The sequence below is a fragment of the Salvelinus namaycush genome, chromosome 21 (assembly GCF_016432855.1).
Source record: "Salvelinus namaycush isolate Seneca chromosome 21, SaNama_1.0, whole genome shotgun sequence".
Classification (NCBI taxonomy): domain Eukaryota; kingdom Metazoa; phylum Chordata; class Actinopteri; order Salmoniformes; family Salmonidae; genus Salvelinus; species Salvelinus namaycush.
Window position 1 is genome coordinate 8,143,412 of NC_052327.1, and position 18,069 is coordinate 8,161,480.

Genomic DNA, 18,069 nt, shown 5'->3' on the forward strand with positions numbered 1-18,069 from the left:
AACTGCTTACAGAGTAAGGAAATCTGTGTCCTTTTGTAATTTGGGTGAACTGTCCCTTTCATAGAGAAACGATAATAGAGTTCTCTCTGGTCACCTCCTCCTCTTCTCTAGCAGGAAGAAGTAGGTGATTTCTCTCACTTACACGCCGTTCCTCATCTTCCTCACTTTATCGCACAACCGGGTGTCACTTGACCTCTTGGAACGGTTTTCTCGCAAGCAATACATCTCTCTTGGGTCTCGTCAAATGTTAACTCTCTTCAAAACAATCTCACTCTGACATACAAGCTCTTTCTCTCTTTTCCCTCCCTTTCAGTTACAATATCGCACTGTTTCTCGTTCACCCCGTCACGATATCTCACACGTGACCCGTCCCTTACTGTCCTCGTAAGGACGCCTGTCTCTGCACACACGTACACACACACAAACACTAAATATATATGGCAAATAGAAATCCAATATGGATGGTGTTAAGAGATACACTACCAGAAGTCAGAAGTTGGGGTCACTTAGAAATGTCCTTGTTTTTGAAAGAAAAGCACATTTTTAGTCCATTAAAATAACATCAAATTGATCAGAAATACCGTGAAGACATTGTTAATGTTGTAAATGACTATTGTAGCTCGAAACGACTGATTTTTAATAGAATATCTACATAGGCCCATTATCAGCAACCATCACTCCTGTGTTCCAATGGCACGTTGTGTTAGCTAATCCAAGTTTATCATTTTAAAAGGCTAATTGATCATTAGAAAACCCTTTTGCAATTATGTTAGTACACCTGAAAACTGTTGTCCTGATTTAAAGAAGCAATAAAACTGGCCTTCTTTAAACTAGTTGAGTATCTGGAGCATCAGCATTTGTGGGTTCGATTACAGGCTCAAAATGTCCAGAAACAAAGACCTTTCTTCTGAAACTCATCAGTCTATTCTTGTTCTGAGAAATGAAGGCTATTCCTTGCGAGAAATTGCCAAGAAACTGAAGATCTGGTACAATGCTGTGTACTACTCCCTTCACAGAACAGCGCAAACTGTCTCTAACCAGAATAGAAAGAGGAGTGGGAGCACAACAAAAAGGATGCAGAGGACGTGACAAATAAACTCAACATGGGGGAATTCTCACTGGTTGCTCAGGATGAAATAAATTACAAGCGTACCAGAGAGTCTGTTTTTTTCCGTATAGCCTTTATTAAAGGCTAAAACAGTTGCATGCTTTCGTGAATGGAACAGTTTATTGTTGACACTAATTATTCAAGGTCGCTTAGTTATTTTATTTTAAAACTAAAATGCTTGATTGCATTTCGAATCACGGGTAACTCTATGCTGTGTGATGACATGAACGAATGACTGACTGACTGATATCAGTAGCCTGTATACGTGTTGAACTATAGTAAGTTACGGTATGAAGACTAAACAGGATGTGCTCTTTGGCCTACAGCTCGATGGTGGTGACACAAGGCCGCTATGGGCTACTAATGATAATGACATGACTTAATATTATCATGATGATCATAATAGTAATAACAATAAGAAGGAGATCAAGAAAAATGATTATTAATTCATTATTAGTTAACGATATTATTATTATTATAAATATTATTTTGGGGACAATTTGGAACAGTGTAAACAACACTAAATGAATTGTAAGTCGTACCAGAGAGGCTGTTCTAATGAAAAACAGTGGAAAGCTTTTATTACAGCATAGCAAATGCAGACTGGTGCTCACAGAATCAGCTATTAAACACTTCAACTGGCAACAAAAGCAGGCTGTATAAAGCCAGTCACATTTAACAGCTCGGCTGTTGATTATAGACCTAATTAAGTTGGGGTTTCCTCTCTCCTCACTGTTCTTAGACCGTAAGTCAAGGGCCGTTTTCTCACCTCCTCTGCTGCCTCCACCACATTGTTCTCAACACCAATATACTGGTTAACTTTGATATTATTCTAAGACAAGGCGCCAATTCAACAGCGCACTGACGTTTCAGGACCGCGCACAGCGACCACTATCACACATGGGAGTAAGAGCATTTGTTATAAAATAATAAGTCCTTAACTATATACAATTTCAGTAGCACATGCCTCGTGAGGTTCCCTAGTTAGTAACCGACGCCGTTATAACGAACGTCCTAGTGTGTACGAGAGAGTTACAGCCCAGCAGAGGTCTTGTGCGCTGAGAGAGAGACTTGGACTTTTTTGTCTTTCTTTAATGAAACATTCTCATTTCATTTAAACCTCCCCCCCCCCCACCCCTTAAAACACCAAAATATCTGCTGTACTGCATACATCATACTCACCTTGCCCTCTACACATGATACAAAACAACACCACGCATCACAATAACCAAAAACCTCACCACTTCTACATCCACATATCCAACCCATCTTCCCCAGCTGTACAGACCCCCCCCCCCCCCCCCCCCCCAACACACCATATCTCCTGAAACGTCTTCACAAGGTCCTTTGTTGTTGTTCTGGGATTAAGTTGCACTTTTCGCACCAAAGTACATTTATTTCTAGGAGACATAACGCATCTCCTTCCTGAGCGGTATGACGGCTACGTGGTGCCATGGTGTTTATACTTGCGTACTATTGTTTGTACAGATGAACGTGGTACCTTCAGGCGTTTGGAAATAGCTCCCGAGGATGAACCAAACTTGTGGAGGTATACAATTTCTTTTCTGAGGTCTTGGCTGATTTCTTTAGATTTTCCCATGATGTCAAGCTAAGAGGCACTGAGCTTGAAGGTAGGCCTTGAAATACATCCACAGGTACACCTCCAATTGACTCAAATGATTTCAATTAGTCTATCAGAAGCTTCTAAAGCCAGGACATAATTTTCTGGAATTTTCCAAGCTGTGTAAAGGCAGTCAACTTAGTGTATGTAAACTTCTGACCCACTGGAATTGTGATACAGTGAATTATAAGTGAAATAATCTGTCTGTATACAATTGTTGGAAAAATTACTTGTGTCATGCACAAAGTAGATGTCTTAACCGACTTGCCAAACTGTAGTTTGTTAACAAGAAATTCGTGGAGTGGTTGAAAAATTAGTTTTAATGACTCCAACCTAACTGTATGTAAACTTCCGACTTCAACGGTAACTGCCCCGATAGAGGGCATCCTTGTCTAATGCCCTATCTCACCCAGACTGGCCTACTGAGCCCCCCTCCCACCTTGACCATACATGACACCCCTGCATCCAACATCTTCACACAGGTCAAAAACCTTTCCCCAAACACAGACATCACATTAAACAGATACTCATGGTCCACTCTATCAAAAGCCTTACCTTGATCTAAAGAGACCAGTCCAAAGTTCACATGAGAACCTCTCGACAAGTCCAACATGTCCCTGATTAAGAATAAGTTGTCCATGATTGAGCGTCCCGGGACACAATATGTCTGGTCCTTGTGTACTATAGAGTCCAGATGGGATTTCAGTCTATTAGCGAGGACCTTGGCAAATATCTTGTAATCCGCACAGAGCAATGCCACAGGCCTCCAGCTCTTAAGTTCACACAAGCCCCCTTTTTTGGGCAGGAGAGTCAGAGCCACCCGACAGCAGCTCATCGGCAACTCTCCTACCCCGACGCACTCACGCAAAAGAAGTCCATTCCAATTATTCCCCAGAATTTCTTTTTTTTACTCCACAGGGAGTCAATCGACCCCCGGTGCACGGCCGGGGTCATCTGGGTTACGGCCTCTGCCAGTTCATGGGACAACAGAGGAATGTCCATTTCATCCCTCTGTGCCAGAGAGAGCTTAGGGAGTTCTGCAAACAAAACCTGAGCACACATAGGATCACACAGTTCTGCCCTATACAACTCAGTATAAAACTCCACAGTCCGCTCCCACATCTCCCCCACCACAGAGGTCACCCGCCCATCCAAAAGCCGTAGACAACACATACCCTTGGCTTCACCACTCTGTCTTTCCAAACTAAAGAAGAAGAAGGAGCTGGGAGGATAGGATGCCTGTCGAGGCCCTGGTGAAATAGACAGACAAGCCATGGTTATGTGGTGATCTGAAAAACCCACCGGGAGAATGGTAGCGCTCAACAGCCTATTGCTTTGATTCCTGGACAGGTAAAATCGATCAAGCCGGGCTGCACTCACCCTAGTTCCAAAGGCCTTCACCCATGTATACTGTCTTGTGTTGGAATGTCTAGTTCTCCAAATATCCACTAGGTCAAACTTAAGGATCTGCCTCTTTTTTTCAATTTTCGCCTAAATGACATACCCAAATCTAACTGCCTGTAGCTCAGGCCTGTATCTGCCTGAAAACCTGCTGACAGTACACAAAACCACTAGCAACTTTACCAAAACGACTCTTTTCCCCCCCTATTTTATCATCCGTAATAAACAGAGGCAAATTTGCAACTACCACCCTGGTCGAAGGGGTAGAAAGAGGAGAAATTGGCACCAACACACCCCTTACAAATATTCCACTAGCAATGAGCCTACCTACCAAATTTGCTCTTTTCATGAACAGAACCACAGCTTTGTTCATTCTGGAAGCGGGATGTATAAATTCAGCTCCTACCTGTTCGCCGACCGCAGAGCCTTAATTCCATTCTCAGGAACACACCTGAATCCATGCCGTAACGACAGCGTGTCCTCCGCGCTAGGCTGCGAAGGAAACTAAAACTCTGTCCTCTTCCACCCTAACTTTGAGAGTAAACCGTGGCAGAATACCTGACCACTGTGGCTGACCCAAACTTAAGGAAAGCGTTGACTATGTACAGACTCGGCGAGCATAGCCATGCTATTGCAAAAGGCCGCCGTAGGCAGACCTGGCTCTCAAGAGAAGACAGGCTATGTGAACACCGCCCACAAAACGAGGTGGAAACTGAGCTGCACTTCCTAACCTCCTGCCAAATGTATGACCATATTAGAGACACATATTTCCCTCAGATTACACGGATCCACAAAGATTTTGAAAACAACACCAATTTTGATCAACTCCCATATCTACTGGGTGAAATACCACAGTGTTCCATCACAGCAGCAACATTTGTGACCTGTTGCCACAAGAAAAGGTCAACCAGTGAAGAACAAACACCATTGTAAATACAACCCATACTTATGTTTATTTATTTTCCCTTTTGTACTTTAACCATTTGTACATCGTTACAACACTGTATATATATAATATAACATTTGAAATGTCTTGATTCTTTTGGAACTTCTGTGAGTGTAACGTTTACTGTACATTTGTATTGTTTATTTCACTTTTGTTTATTATCTAGTTCACTTACTTTGGCAATGTTAACATATGTTTCCCGTGCCAATAAAGCCCTTAAATTGAGAGAGAGAGAGAGAGAGCAGCGGTGAGGAGGTTATGTGTGACGGGAGGTGGTTTATAGAGATTCAAAGGAGATTTTATTCGTTGAATGAGGTGGGTTGCAGTAGTAATAGGTGTGGGGGGGGGGGGGGGGGGGTTGTTCATGCACAAAGGACAGTTATTTACCCCGCCCCAATCCCAACCCCATCGTCACTACACCCCCACCCCCTCGCATCCTCAGGGAAGAGAAACTTTGAACAATGCAGTCGCCACATTCTGACCCACTAAGAGAGGGAGGGATGGGGGTAGGGGAAAGAGGGGGAGGGGTTCACAAATACAATCACCGGCCTCCGCAGCACAGCCAACCACACCTAAGTATAATGGGAATTCTCTCACACCCAAATAAAAATTCTAATCAACTCAGCTGGGATGGCCTGGCTTACCTTTTGTGTTGCCAAGCACTGTGTGTTATGGTGGTTGGATTTAAGTTGCTAACCCCCTGTTGTTTTTTGCCTTTCTCCCCCCCCCCCTCTCTCTCTCTGTAAACCTTTCCATCTTCCTCTACATTGTCCGTTTCTTTCTATCTCACTCTGTCCCACTGCTCCTTCTCCCCATCTTTCTTGCGTCCTCTCTCTTCCCCTCTCCGTGTATCCATCTTTTCCTCTAGTGCGTATCAAGCCTGGCTCGGCGTCCCCAGTGGAGTACCAGAGTGACAGTGATGTGGAGAGTGGGACAGAGTCGGGTTCTGCTTCCTTCAGTACCCCGGGACTGGACACAGGGTGAGTGTCATAGACTGGAAGGTGGTGGTATAGGCCTGGACACAGGGTGGTGGTTCTGTAGGGCTCGTCCTCCAGTACACAGGGTGGTGGTTCTGTAGGGCTCATCCTCCAGTATACAGGGTGGTGGTTCTGTAGGGCTCATCCTCCAGTACACAGGGTGGTGGTTCTGTAGGGCTCGTCCTCCAGTACACAGGGTGGTGGTTCTGTAGGGCTCGTCCTCCAGTACACAGGGTGGTGGTTCTGTAGGGCTCGTCCTCCAGTACACAGGGTGGTGGTTCTGTAGGGCTCGTCCTCCAGGACACAGGGTGGTGGTTCTGTAGGGCTCATCCTCCAGTACACAGGGTGGTGGTTCTGTAGGGCTCATCCTCCAGGACACAGGGTGGTGGTTCTGTAGGGCTCATCCTCCACAGGGTGGTGGTTCTGTAGGGCTCATCCTCCAGGACACAGGGTGGTGGTTCTGTAGGGCTCATCCTCCAGTACACAGGGTGGTGGTTCTGTAGGGCTCGTCCTCCAGTACACAGGGTGGTGGTTCTGTAGGGCTCATCCTCCAGGACACAGGGTGGTGGTTCTGTAGGGCTCATCCTCCAGGACACAGGGTGGTGGTTCTGTAGGGCTCATCCTCCAGGACACAGGGTGGTGGTTCTGTAGGGCTCATCCTCCAGGACACAGGGTGGTGGTTCTGTAGGGCTCATCCTCCAGTACACAGGGTGGTGGTTCTGTAGGGCTCATACTCCAGGACACAGGGTGGTGGTTCTGTAGGGCTCATCCTCCACAGGGTGGTGGTTCTGTAGGGCTCATCCTCCAGTACACAGGGTGGTGGTTCTGTAGGGCTCATCCTCCAGTACACAGGGTGGTGGTTCTGTAGGGCTCATCCTCCACAGGGTGGTGGTTCTGTAGGGCTCATCCTCCAGGACACAGGGTGGTGGTTCTGTAGGGCTCATCCTCCAGGACACAGGGTGGTGGTTCTGTAGGGCTCATCCTCCAGGACACAGGGTGGTGGTTCTGTAGGGCTCATCCTCCAGTACACAGGGTGGTGGTTCTGTAGGGCTCATACTCCAGGACACAGGGTGGTGGTTCTGTAGGGCTCATCCTCCACAGGGTGGTGGTTCTGTAGGGCTCATCCTCCAGTACACAGGGTGGTGGTTCTGTAGGGCTCATCCTCCAGTACACAGGGTGGTGGTTCTGTAGGGCTCATCCTCCACAGGGTGGTGGTTCTGTAGGGCTCATCCTCCAGGACACAGGGTGGTGGTTCTGTAGGGCTCATCCTCCAGTATACAGGGTGGTGGTTCTGTAGGGCTCATCCTCCAGTATACAGGGTGGTGGTTCTGTAGGGCTTATCCTCCACAGGGTGGTGGTTCTGTAGGGCTCATCCTCCAGGACACAGGGTGGTGGTTCTGTAGGGCTCATCCTCCAGGACACAGGGTGGTGGTTCTGTAGGGCTCATCCTCCAGTATACAGGGTGGTGGTTCTGTAGGGCTCATCCTCCAGTATACAGGGTGGTGGTTCTGTAGGGCTCATCCTCCACAGGGTGGTGGTTCTGTAGGGCTCATCCTCCAGGACACAGGGTGGTGGTTCTGTAGGGCTCATCCTCCAGGACACAGGGTGGTGGTTCTGTAGGGCTCATCCTCCAGTACACAGGGTGGTGGTTCTGTAGGGCTCATCCTCCAGTACACAGGGTGGTGGTTCTGTAGGGCTCATCCTCCAGTACACAGGGTGGTGGTTCTGTAGGGCTCATCCTCCAGGACACAGGGTGGTGGTTCTGTAGGGCTCATCCTCCAGTACACAGGGTGGTGGTTCTGTAGGGCTCATCCTCCAGTATACAGGGTGGTGGTTCTGTAAGGCTCATCCTCCAGTACACAGGGTGGTGGTTCTGTAGGGCTCATCCTCCAGTACACAGGGTGGTGGTTCTGTAGGGCTCATCCTCCAGTACACAGGGTGGTGGTTCTGTAGGGCTCATCCTCCAGTACACAGGGTGGTGGTTCTGTAGGGCTCATCCTCCAGTACACAGGGTGGTGGTTCTGTAGGGCTCATCCTCCAGTATACAGGGTGGTGGTTCTGTAGGGCTCATCCTCCAGTATACAGAGTGGTGGTTCTGTAGGGCTCATCCTCCAGTACACAGGGTGGTGGTTCTGTAGGGCTCATCCTCCAGTACACAGGGTGGTGGTTCTGTAGGGCTCATCCTCCAGTACACAGGGTGGTGGTTCTGTAGGGCTCATCCTCCAGTACACAGGGTGGTGGTTCTGTAGGGCTCATCCTCCAGGACACAGGGTGGTGGTTCTGTAGGGCTCATCCTCCAGGACACAGGGTGGTGGTTCTGTAGGGCTCATCCTCCAGTACACAGGGTGGTGGTTCTGTAGGGCTCATCCTCCAGGACACAGGGTGGTGGTTCTGTAGGGCTCATCCTCCAGTACACAGGGTGGTTCTGTAGTGCTCATCCTCCAGGACACAGGGTGGTGGTTCTGTAGGGCTCATCCTCCAGGACACAGGGTGGTGGTTCTGTAGGGCTCATCCTCCAGTACACAGGGTGGTGGTTCTGTAGGGCTCATCCTCCAGGACACAGGGTGGTGGTTCTGTAGGGCTCATCCTCCAGTATACAGGGTGGTGGTTCTGTAGGGCTCATCCTCCAGTATACAGGGTGGTGGTTCTGTAGGGCTCATCCTCCACAGGGTGGTGGTTCTGTAGGGCTCATCCTCCAGGACACAGGGTGGTGGTTCTGTAGGGCTCATCCTCCAGTACACAGGGTGGTGGTTCTGTAGGGCTCATCCTCCAGTATACAGGGTGGTGGTTCTGTAGGGCTCATCCTCCACAGGGTGGTGGTTCTGTAGGGCTCATCCTCCAGGACACAGGGTGGTGGTTCTGTAGGGCTCATCCTCCAGGACACAGGGTGGTGGTTCTGTAGGGCTCATCCTCCAGTACACAGGGTGGTGGTTCTGTAGGGCTCATCCTCCAGTACACAGGGTGGTGGTTCTGTAGGGCTCATCCTCCAGGACACAGGGTGGTGGTTCTGTAGGGCTCATCCTCCAGGACACAGGGTGGTGGTTCTGTAGGGCTCATCCTCCAGTACACAGGGTGGTGGTTCTGTAGGGCTCATCCTCCAGGACACAAGGTGGTGGTTCTGTAGGGCTCATCCTCCAGGACACAGGGTGGTGGTTCTGTAGGGCTCATCCTCCAGGACACAGGGTGGTGGTTCTGTAGGGCTCATCCTCCAGTACACAGGGTGGTGGTTCTGTAGGGCTCATCCTCCAGTACACAGGGTGGTGGTTCTGTAGGGCTCATCCTCCAGGACACAGGGTGGTGGTTCTGTAGGGCTCATCCTCCAGGACACAAGGTGGTGGTTCTGTAGGGCTCATCCTCCAGTACACAGGGTGGTGGTTCTGTAAGGCTCATCCTCCAGTACACAGGGTGGTGGTTCTGTAGGGCTCATCCTCCAGGACACAGGGTGGTGGTTCTGTAGGGCTCATCCTCCAGGACACAAGGTGGTGGTTCTGTAGGGCTCATCCTCCAGGACACAGGGTGGTGGTTCTGTAGGGCTCATCCTCCACAGGGTGAGTGTCAGATTGTTGCTATCACAATTTCAACAGACATTTGTGGGGTACATAACGAGGGTAGTTTGCAGTCCTGATATAGGAGTAGGGTTTTACAGGAAGAGTGTGGAAGGTTGAGTGTATTATTGGAGAATAATGATATAGGGTGAATTTGCTTCTTCATTGGGGGTTTGGCTGTGGTGAGCTGGACCCGTCCCTCCTCTCTCCACTCCACTCTCTGGCGCTAATTACATTACTGCAGCACTGCTCTGCTCTGGACACTTATGTAACCCCTGAACACTGGAGGAGAGGAGAGACTGTGTGTGTGTGCGTGTGTGCGCGTGTGCGTGTGTAGTGAGGCAGCAACAGGGGAGACCGAGCTCCACTCTATCTATCTGAAATGTAGGGTGTGTGCTTGGAGAGTTCACTTAGCTGTGTGTGTGTGTGTTGCTGGGCAGGGTTGTCCCAGAACCAGGTGTAAACAAGATGACGTAATCCAGTTTGACATCACACCTCCTCATAAATGGTTTGGAGAGAGAAAAGGAGAGGGGTGAGTCGGTGTGTTCAGCGGGCAGGATAGGATGAAGGAGGAATGACATTAGCTCTATTTGTGCTGGTTTGGTGTGTTTGAGCTAATGGCTGGGCAGAGAAACCAAGAGAAAGGAAGAGAGAGAGGAGGAAAGGGTGTTAACTAGTTGGCAGGCAGGGTGGAGACAGTGAATGGCAGCGAGGAACAGGGAGGTTGGGAGGGAGAGGAAGTGAAGGAGGGGAGATGGAGAGATGGACAGAAAAAAAACAGGAGAGTGGGAGGGGGAGAGAGCGAGAGTTGGGGAGAAGAGAGAGAGAGAGAGAGAGCGAGAGAGAAGGAGAGATCAGCTTTGAACTGGAAGCTGTCTAACTGTATGGGTTTTTGTTACTGTCTAGCGCTCTCTGGTGGCTATGACCTGTAAATTCACCCAGGGACCACACATCACTAGGAGATGTGATGAACCTGAACAATAGACTTAATTAGCAGTGATTATTCAGAGTCAGGCTCTGTTAAGACGTCAGCATGCATTCAGTTCGGCTGGCGCCTAGTTGACCTCGGCTAGGCGAACCAAACAAGTGTGGTCGCATACTCCGTTAAAAGACCTTCGCTTGAAAAACTAGAAAAAAGCGGAAAAAGTACTGTTTGTCCATTTTGAGACTCCATAGCCACTTAAAGGGGAAAGTCAGTTAAGAACAAATTCTTATTTACAATGACGGCCTACACGGCCAAACCCTAACCAGGACGGCAATTGTGCGCCGCTCTATGGGACTCCTTGATCACGGCCGGTTGTGATACAGCCCGGGATCGAACCAGGGTCTGTAGTGATGCCTCTAGCACTGCAATGCCTTAGACCGCTGCACCAGTCAGGAGCCCCAATATTGTCTCGCAGAACAAAACGTATAAGATCTCCTAAGCTTGTGTTAACCTCAGACCATATTTTGGGCGTTTATCCCAAAACCCCTATTCTTTCCCGTTGATTGTCCCCATAGGAAAGGCTGAACCAACCAGAGGGGAGTCATTTCAGGGTTTTAGGACTACAAGCTGGAGAGCTCTATAGGTGTTACATCATAGACATTTCCTTCCAGGGTTATTTGGAACATAGACAGTATGGGTGGGGCTGGAGAGGTAAAGGTGTTACATCATAGTCATTTCCTTCCAGGGTTAGTTGGAACATAGACAGTACGGGTGGGGCTGGAGAGGTAAAGGTCATATGTAGAACATGTCTGATTGCGTAACACTAACAGTTCATATTCAGGTAGCTAGCTGCTTTCTAGTAATCCTGCTAATACATTCTGTCATTTCACTAAGTACATGACTCAATGCATGTCACTCCAGCCTTACCCATATCATGATAGGTCTACTCTCTCTCTCTCTCTCTTCCGTTGTTTCTCTCTCCATCTCGTTCCTTCTCTCTCTCTCTCTTCCGTTGTTTCTCTCTCCATCTCGTTCCTTCTCTCTCTCTCTCTCTCTATTCCGTTGTTTCTCTCTCCATCTCTTTTCCTTCTCTCTCTCTCCTTTGCCTTCCCCTCTCCCTCTCTCAGGTCAGGCGTAGACATGGACATGCAGGTGGACCCTGATTCGCCGGATATGAAGAGGAGGCGTGTCCATATGTGTGACTATGATGGCTGTAACAAGGTGTACACCAAGAGCTCACACCTCAAAGCCCACCGCAGGATACACACAGGTACCACACACACTGACCCTGTCCCACCCACATACTGATCTTTAGCCAATGACTGACCCAGGACCCACATTTTGTAGCCAATGAATAGACACTTAATGTCGATCTATACTAGAGCTTCTTATCTTATTGGTTTTTACCTAAAGTACTGCCTCTCCGAATGACATTTTCTCTTATAAATCCATCTGTCGAGACAGTAGATGGAAATGGCTTGCATTGTTCCCACGAACACGCTAGTATTTTTTCCTGAGTCTGTCTGACGTAGGATGTGAAATCTGGGATGTCCCTCTTACCATTTAATTCGCTCTTCCGACTGTCCATCAACTCCTCGCTGAACCCTACATCATGGACAAAGCACGTGCCTGCAATCGTTACATCGTAGCGCAGCAGGAGAGAGTGGTTTCATCACGGTACCACCTTCAGAGATTGATTCATAGGCATTCATCTAAAATCATTTGAAACAAAACACTTTCTGTTTGTCATAGATGGACAATATTAATATGAGATGAAAGGCTAGTTCCTAGCTCTGTGAGACGTTCACAGCGATGAGACACAGGAAGCCAAGCTAGAGCTCTGTGAGACGTCCACAGCGATGAGACACAGGAAGCCAAGCTAGAGCTCTGTGAGACGTCCACAGCGATGAGACACAGGAAGCCAAGCTAGAGCTCTGTGAGACGTTCGCAGCGATGAGACACAGGAAGCCAAGCTAGAGCTCTGTGAGACGTCCACAGCGATGAGACACAGGAAGCCAAGCTAGAGCTCTGTGAGACGTCCACAGCGATGAGACACAGGAAGCCAAGCTAGAGCTCTGTGAGACGTTCACAGCGATGAGACACAGGAAGCCAAGCTAGAGCTCTGTGAGACGTTCACAGCGATGAGACACAGGAAGCCAAGCTAGAGCTCTGTGAGACGTTCACAGCGATGAGACACAGGAAGCCAAGCTAGAGCTCTGTGAGACGTTCACAGCGATGAGACATTTGGATCAGGAGAGACCTTTAGAAAATATATAAGATCTTATAGTCATTTTATCATTTGATGATGCTATATTTAGAAAGCATGTCATTTCAAGACTTATTCAAAGTTTTGTTGAATAGGAAATACATCATACAAAAATGTTCCTATTTTTATATTTTTTTACATATTTTTACTTTGTACTTGAGCTTGTGTCCTCAAAAGTGACTTCACCTCAGCAATGTATAACTATTTTTACCAGAAAGGTGAGATTTGAACCTTTCTTGGAGTATGCATTATTACTAGTTATTGTGCATGGCCCTCTCATGATAAATAATTACTTTTGGGGATTTCTTAGGTTACATTTTAGATTACATTTAGTTAGATTTAACTGGTTTTAAACCAATGTTTACACAATCAATCAACTAATCATCTCCATATCTTCTTCCCTGTAGGAGAGAAGCCGTACCACTGTACATGGGAGGGCTGTACCTGGAGGTTCGCCCGGTCAGACGAGCTGACGCGACACTTCCGTAAACACACAGGCATCAAGCCCTTCCGCTGCACCGACTGTGACCGCTCCTTCTCCCGGTCTGACCACCTAGCCCTGCACCGGAGACGCCACGTCATGATGTGAACCATGACCGCTGACCCCTGACCTTTGACCTTTAAACCTTAAACCCCCTGCTACCTTCGCCCTCCAACCCATCACCTCCCTCCCCAGCCCCCCTCGGGACTCAGATGGAACTCAAATGGGAGGGCCTGAACTCTGACCCCTAGAGGTTCTCTGCTGTGTCACTTCCTTTGGCTGTTCCCCCTCCTCTCCTCTCTCTAAAAAAGAACCAAGGTTAAGACAACATACATTTTCCACGCGGGAGCGTTCGAAAATAAACTCATACATTGGACCAACACTGATTCTACAGGATTACCATTGAAAACGTCACCAGTGGTCAAGAAATCAAGTAATAAAGTGGCGGTAGATCATTTGAAAAACATTTACATCAATAGAATGACCGTAAAACAGTTATGTTATGTGTTTGCAGAGTAGTTAGCTGAAGTTCACTACGATTGTGTTTATTTTCCACTTTGATGGCGAGCTTTCTGTACTGCTAAAATTCCCTTTCAGTCATTTTTGATCGCATTGCTGGTCCATTGTTTAGACCTAGTCTTCTCTACGCCCATGCCTCGTCCTCCATTTCGAACTGTGGGTCATCGTGGAGATCATTACATTCAAGAGGTGGAGAATGAAGATCCCAAAAGGATGACAAGAGTTTGTTGTTGTTTTCTGGTTGCTTAGCACCTGAAGGGGTAGTCCACAACTCTCATACCCCACAGCTTACCTCCTCGTTTCTCCCTCACACCCCACGCAGTGTGCACACAGCCAGAGGCCATCTACTTCAACAGCACCCTATCCATCCAGAAGATCGACTAGGGAAGACAAACCAGGGATAGAGCAGAGAGAGATGGACAGGCTGGACTGAGAGAGAGACCGAGGACATACTTTGAAATGATGCAGGGTTACCTAGATCACACACTCGGCTCAGAGCAAGAAGAGGAGGGGGACAGAGAGGAGGTGGAGGAGGCAGGGAAGGATATGTGGCTTTTGTGTCAGTTTTGTTTATTTGAGAGGGGAAAACACTTCAGAGATTACTTTTCAGCTGTCGAGCAACTGTTTACTGTGTCTGATCATCTTCTGTTAACCTGCGCTGCGTGCATGGGCTAGCCGTCTGTACGTGTGTGTGATTGTGTGTGAGCGTTAGTGTAGTGTGTGCTATTTAAAGACAGTTGATGATGCATCATGTCCTCTCCTCCGTACATATAATTTCCTCAGCAGAGTCAGCAGACCCCTCGGGTGTGGCGGTGTAGAAATGTCTTATTCGGTCTTATTCAACCCCCTTCCGCTCCATTTCTCCGCTCCCCCATCTCCTGAAACAGGGAGCTACAAGAGTGTGAAGAATTCTGTTTTATTAATAGTTTCAATCAGAAATGAAATCATGTTCACTTGCCCCACAGTTATAGCTTGTTGTTCAGTAACAGTATTTGTGTTGTTAAAAAAAAAAAAAGGCCTTCTGTAGTTTTTCTCATTTTCTTCTCTTTCTCTTTGCTAATGATTGGCTCGTAACATAATAACATCCATTTTTTTGTTGTTGACTATTTCATATCCTTAGATTGTGCTTGAGGCTGTAAAAGTAGAACAAGAAAAAGGTTGAGATTACAAACTAGGGGAGCTTGTGTTTGTGCGCGTAACAAATAATCAGAGCTGAGGATTTTAGAAGGGTGTGTTCGGTGCAGCAGTGTGTTACCTCTCGCCCGTCGGAGCCTTAATGAATCAAAGTCAATCTGAGAAGCTCTGTTTTTCGAAACGCACGTTTGTTTTGAGACCCCGGGGAAACGGGGTCTCTTTGCCCCCCGGCGACACGTCGCGAGGCACTCTGTTGTTACGAGCATTCCTGCCCATTTCGACCCAAATCAGGGCCTGTATTCACAAAGGGTCTCAGAGTAGGAGTTCTCGATCCATATGATCATATTCATTATTATCTAAAAGGCTAAACTGATCCTAGATCAGTGCTCCTACTCTGAGCCTGACTGATCTCCATGTCTTAAGGTGGCTGTTTTTAGCTCCTGCTCTCTTGTGTTCACTTGATTATGCAACCTCCACAGACCTGGCTCCTAGCGCTGGTTGAATATGTGTTGCTACTGGAACATATACAGCTCTCGCTACTAAGCACTGTTCTGGAGTCAGTGGTAATGTACATCTTGCTACTGGGACGTACACAAACCTCCCTCTTAAGCGCTGTTCTGAAGTCAGTGGCTAAGTACAGCTCCTATGGTACATGCATACAGAGGGCATACTAAAGAACATGTAAACAAAGTGTTTGACTCTCTCCCTGGCAGTCGCAGCAGCCATCATCATTTCAAAACGCTGGCTAAATAAAACATGATTGAATTTAAGATCCTTTTTCTCTTGACAATATAAAAACAAAGTGCAGATAATAATGCTTTTCTAACTGGGAACCCGGCCTTGGTGTGAGTTGAGTTGAGCGCATGCCTGAAGCAGAGAGGGATCTTATTGGTCCACACAGAGCAATGCAATGTTCCTATGAGTTTCTATCATTCTCTGCTTCAACTCCTAGCAATGTTACTAAGCACATCTTTCTAGAAGAGGACATGCCTTTGATTGCAACTTGTTATTCGATGGTATTAGACATTAAGGACTATGAGAAATGAATTAAAGAACAAGACGTGTACATACTGTATATAATCAAAAAGTCCATAATAAATGTAACAGGTGGAGTTCTATTTTTAACACTGACTAGACAATGTGAAAAATATCTTTTTTTCTTTGATTTACAACTGAAATGCTGAAATGTGTTATATAAAAAAAAGTTTCTTTTTTTTTAAATGTCCTAAAAATCAGTCCCATTTGTGTTGTGCACATTTTGTTTTTGTGAAGTTGGCAAGCATGTCGGTGTGATCATGGTGCCCTAACCTAACAGTCCTAATGACCTGCAACCCGCAACAACAAAAACATGAAGGACCGTCTTAACCTGAACAACCGTCCAAAATGGCACCCTACCCCCTAATGCACTTCTTTTGACCAGGACCCCTAGGGCTTTGGTTAAAAGTAGTGCACTATATAGGGAATATGGGGCCATTTAGGACGTACCCAGAGTTGAAAATATCTGTTATCATTGGTCAAACCCACCTCACCGCATTGATGCGTACAATACAAGTACCCCTTTAATGTCCATTGTGAAGTATTACTCCATATACCACAAAGAAAACAATGCCATAATACATCAATACAGTACACCAATATAGAAATGTTCTGTCCAACAAAAGATAGATCCATCTGTGGTTTAGACATGGCAGCATACCACTTAAGACTTGATGACCCTCTATACTGTACTGTATTTGTACAAGCCCATTTATCCACTTCACTAGTCACCCCTCACTTCAACAATATGGCACCACATAATGTAAGGGTGGATTGATTGTGTGTGTGTGTATAAGTGTGTGTGCATGTGTGTATAAGTGTGTGAGTGTGCCTCTTCTTATCATTAATTAAAACTCCTTTTCTTAAAGTAACTGTCTAGTGTTGACAGATTTTCATGACATATCGCCTATAATTAATAACAATGAGTGAAATTGTTTTACTTTCCTGTTTGTTTTAATGAATTATGTTAAAACGCAGGTTTTCTGCGTTGCAATGGTGTAGGTGTACCCCAACGACAGAATGGTATGGGCGTATACCGGTCATTAAAAATATTCGTGCCAGTAGACCGCTGATTGGCCAGCTCATCCTCCTTCAGGAGGATGACATCATCCTCTATGAGGAAATGGCAAGCATTTTTTAAACGGTCTGTTTGAGATACACATTTGAGCTGGGGTTTTTTAAGAAAAAAATCTCCAAATTATGCTTTGGCCACAAATACAAGTATTGGATGAGTAAACAACATTATTTAGGTATGGGTTAACAGAATAGATTTTCACTGGCCACTTACTTTAACAACCTTGAAAGCATTAACTTTTGGGCCAGTACTATATTACTCAGTGCAATGCAGTTATTGTTATTGTCATTAATATTATTTGTTTTGTATTTGTACAGAACAAATGTGTAAAGATCAGTGAGGAAGAACGTGAGCTTTTTGATACTGTGAGAAATGGTGTTTCATTAAGTCTGTTTCCCCCTGTACAGTTGAGATTTACCCCACTCCTTTTATAGAATAAAAGGTTTTTGGTGCAGATTGTTGATGCAATGTCTTTATTGTTGACTACGGGTGAAATGTTCATAGTGCAAAAGAATTGTATCCTGGTGGAACTTGCATGATCACTGCATTCACCATTGAAGAAAGTGACATAGAATGGTGAATGCAGGGATCAGGCTGGTTGCCAAGGCTAAAATAATCGTGCAAAGTGTAAAAATGACCATGAACCTCATTATAATCGGGCTGCATGATTGAAAACTTTTCTTCGACAACGTGCGTTGCAATGAGGCGACTATTTATGTATTGCTCAGTTTACTATACTCCAGTTAAATAAGCGCCTCCTTATAACGCACAAGAAAAGTTTCAAATTAAATCACACTGCAAGATAAGTCATTTTTTTTATACTTTACGCAAATATTTGTCGCCCGTTAAATATGATTTGACAAGAAAAAATGACGGTTAAGAGTGACTTTTGGGACAGTGGGAAGAATAACTTGCATGAGAGTGATATAGTCAACCTCATGAGGGAGCGCTATGACAGAGAATGATGCACAAGTGGTCATGGTGCCTGTGAAGCTGCACTGCCTCACAGACTGTTTATGCAACTCCGCCCATTCTT

The 18,069-nt window shown here is 46.4% G+C and overlaps 1 protein-coding gene across 2 annotated transcripts in view; it reads left to right on the forward strand.

The window, feature by feature from the left end:
- LOC120066047 (Krueppel-like factor 8) overlaps positions 1-17,487 on the forward strand; it is a 109,132-nt gene extending 91,645 nt beyond the window's left edge. For both annotated transcript variants that reach the window (XM_039017124.1, XM_039017125.1), the window contains exons 5-7: positions 5,945-6,056; positions 11,651-11,793; positions 13,197-17,487. In XM_039017124.1, coding sequence (XP_038873052.1) covers positions 5,945-6,056; positions 11,651-11,793; positions 13,197-13,378 — 437 coding nt within the window. In that variant the 3' untranslated portion in view covers positions 13,379-17,487. The remainder of the gene's footprint in view (positions 1-5,944; positions 6,057-11,650; positions 11,794-13,196) is intronic.
- The last annotated feature ends 582 nt before the right edge of the window (positions 17,488-18,069 follow it).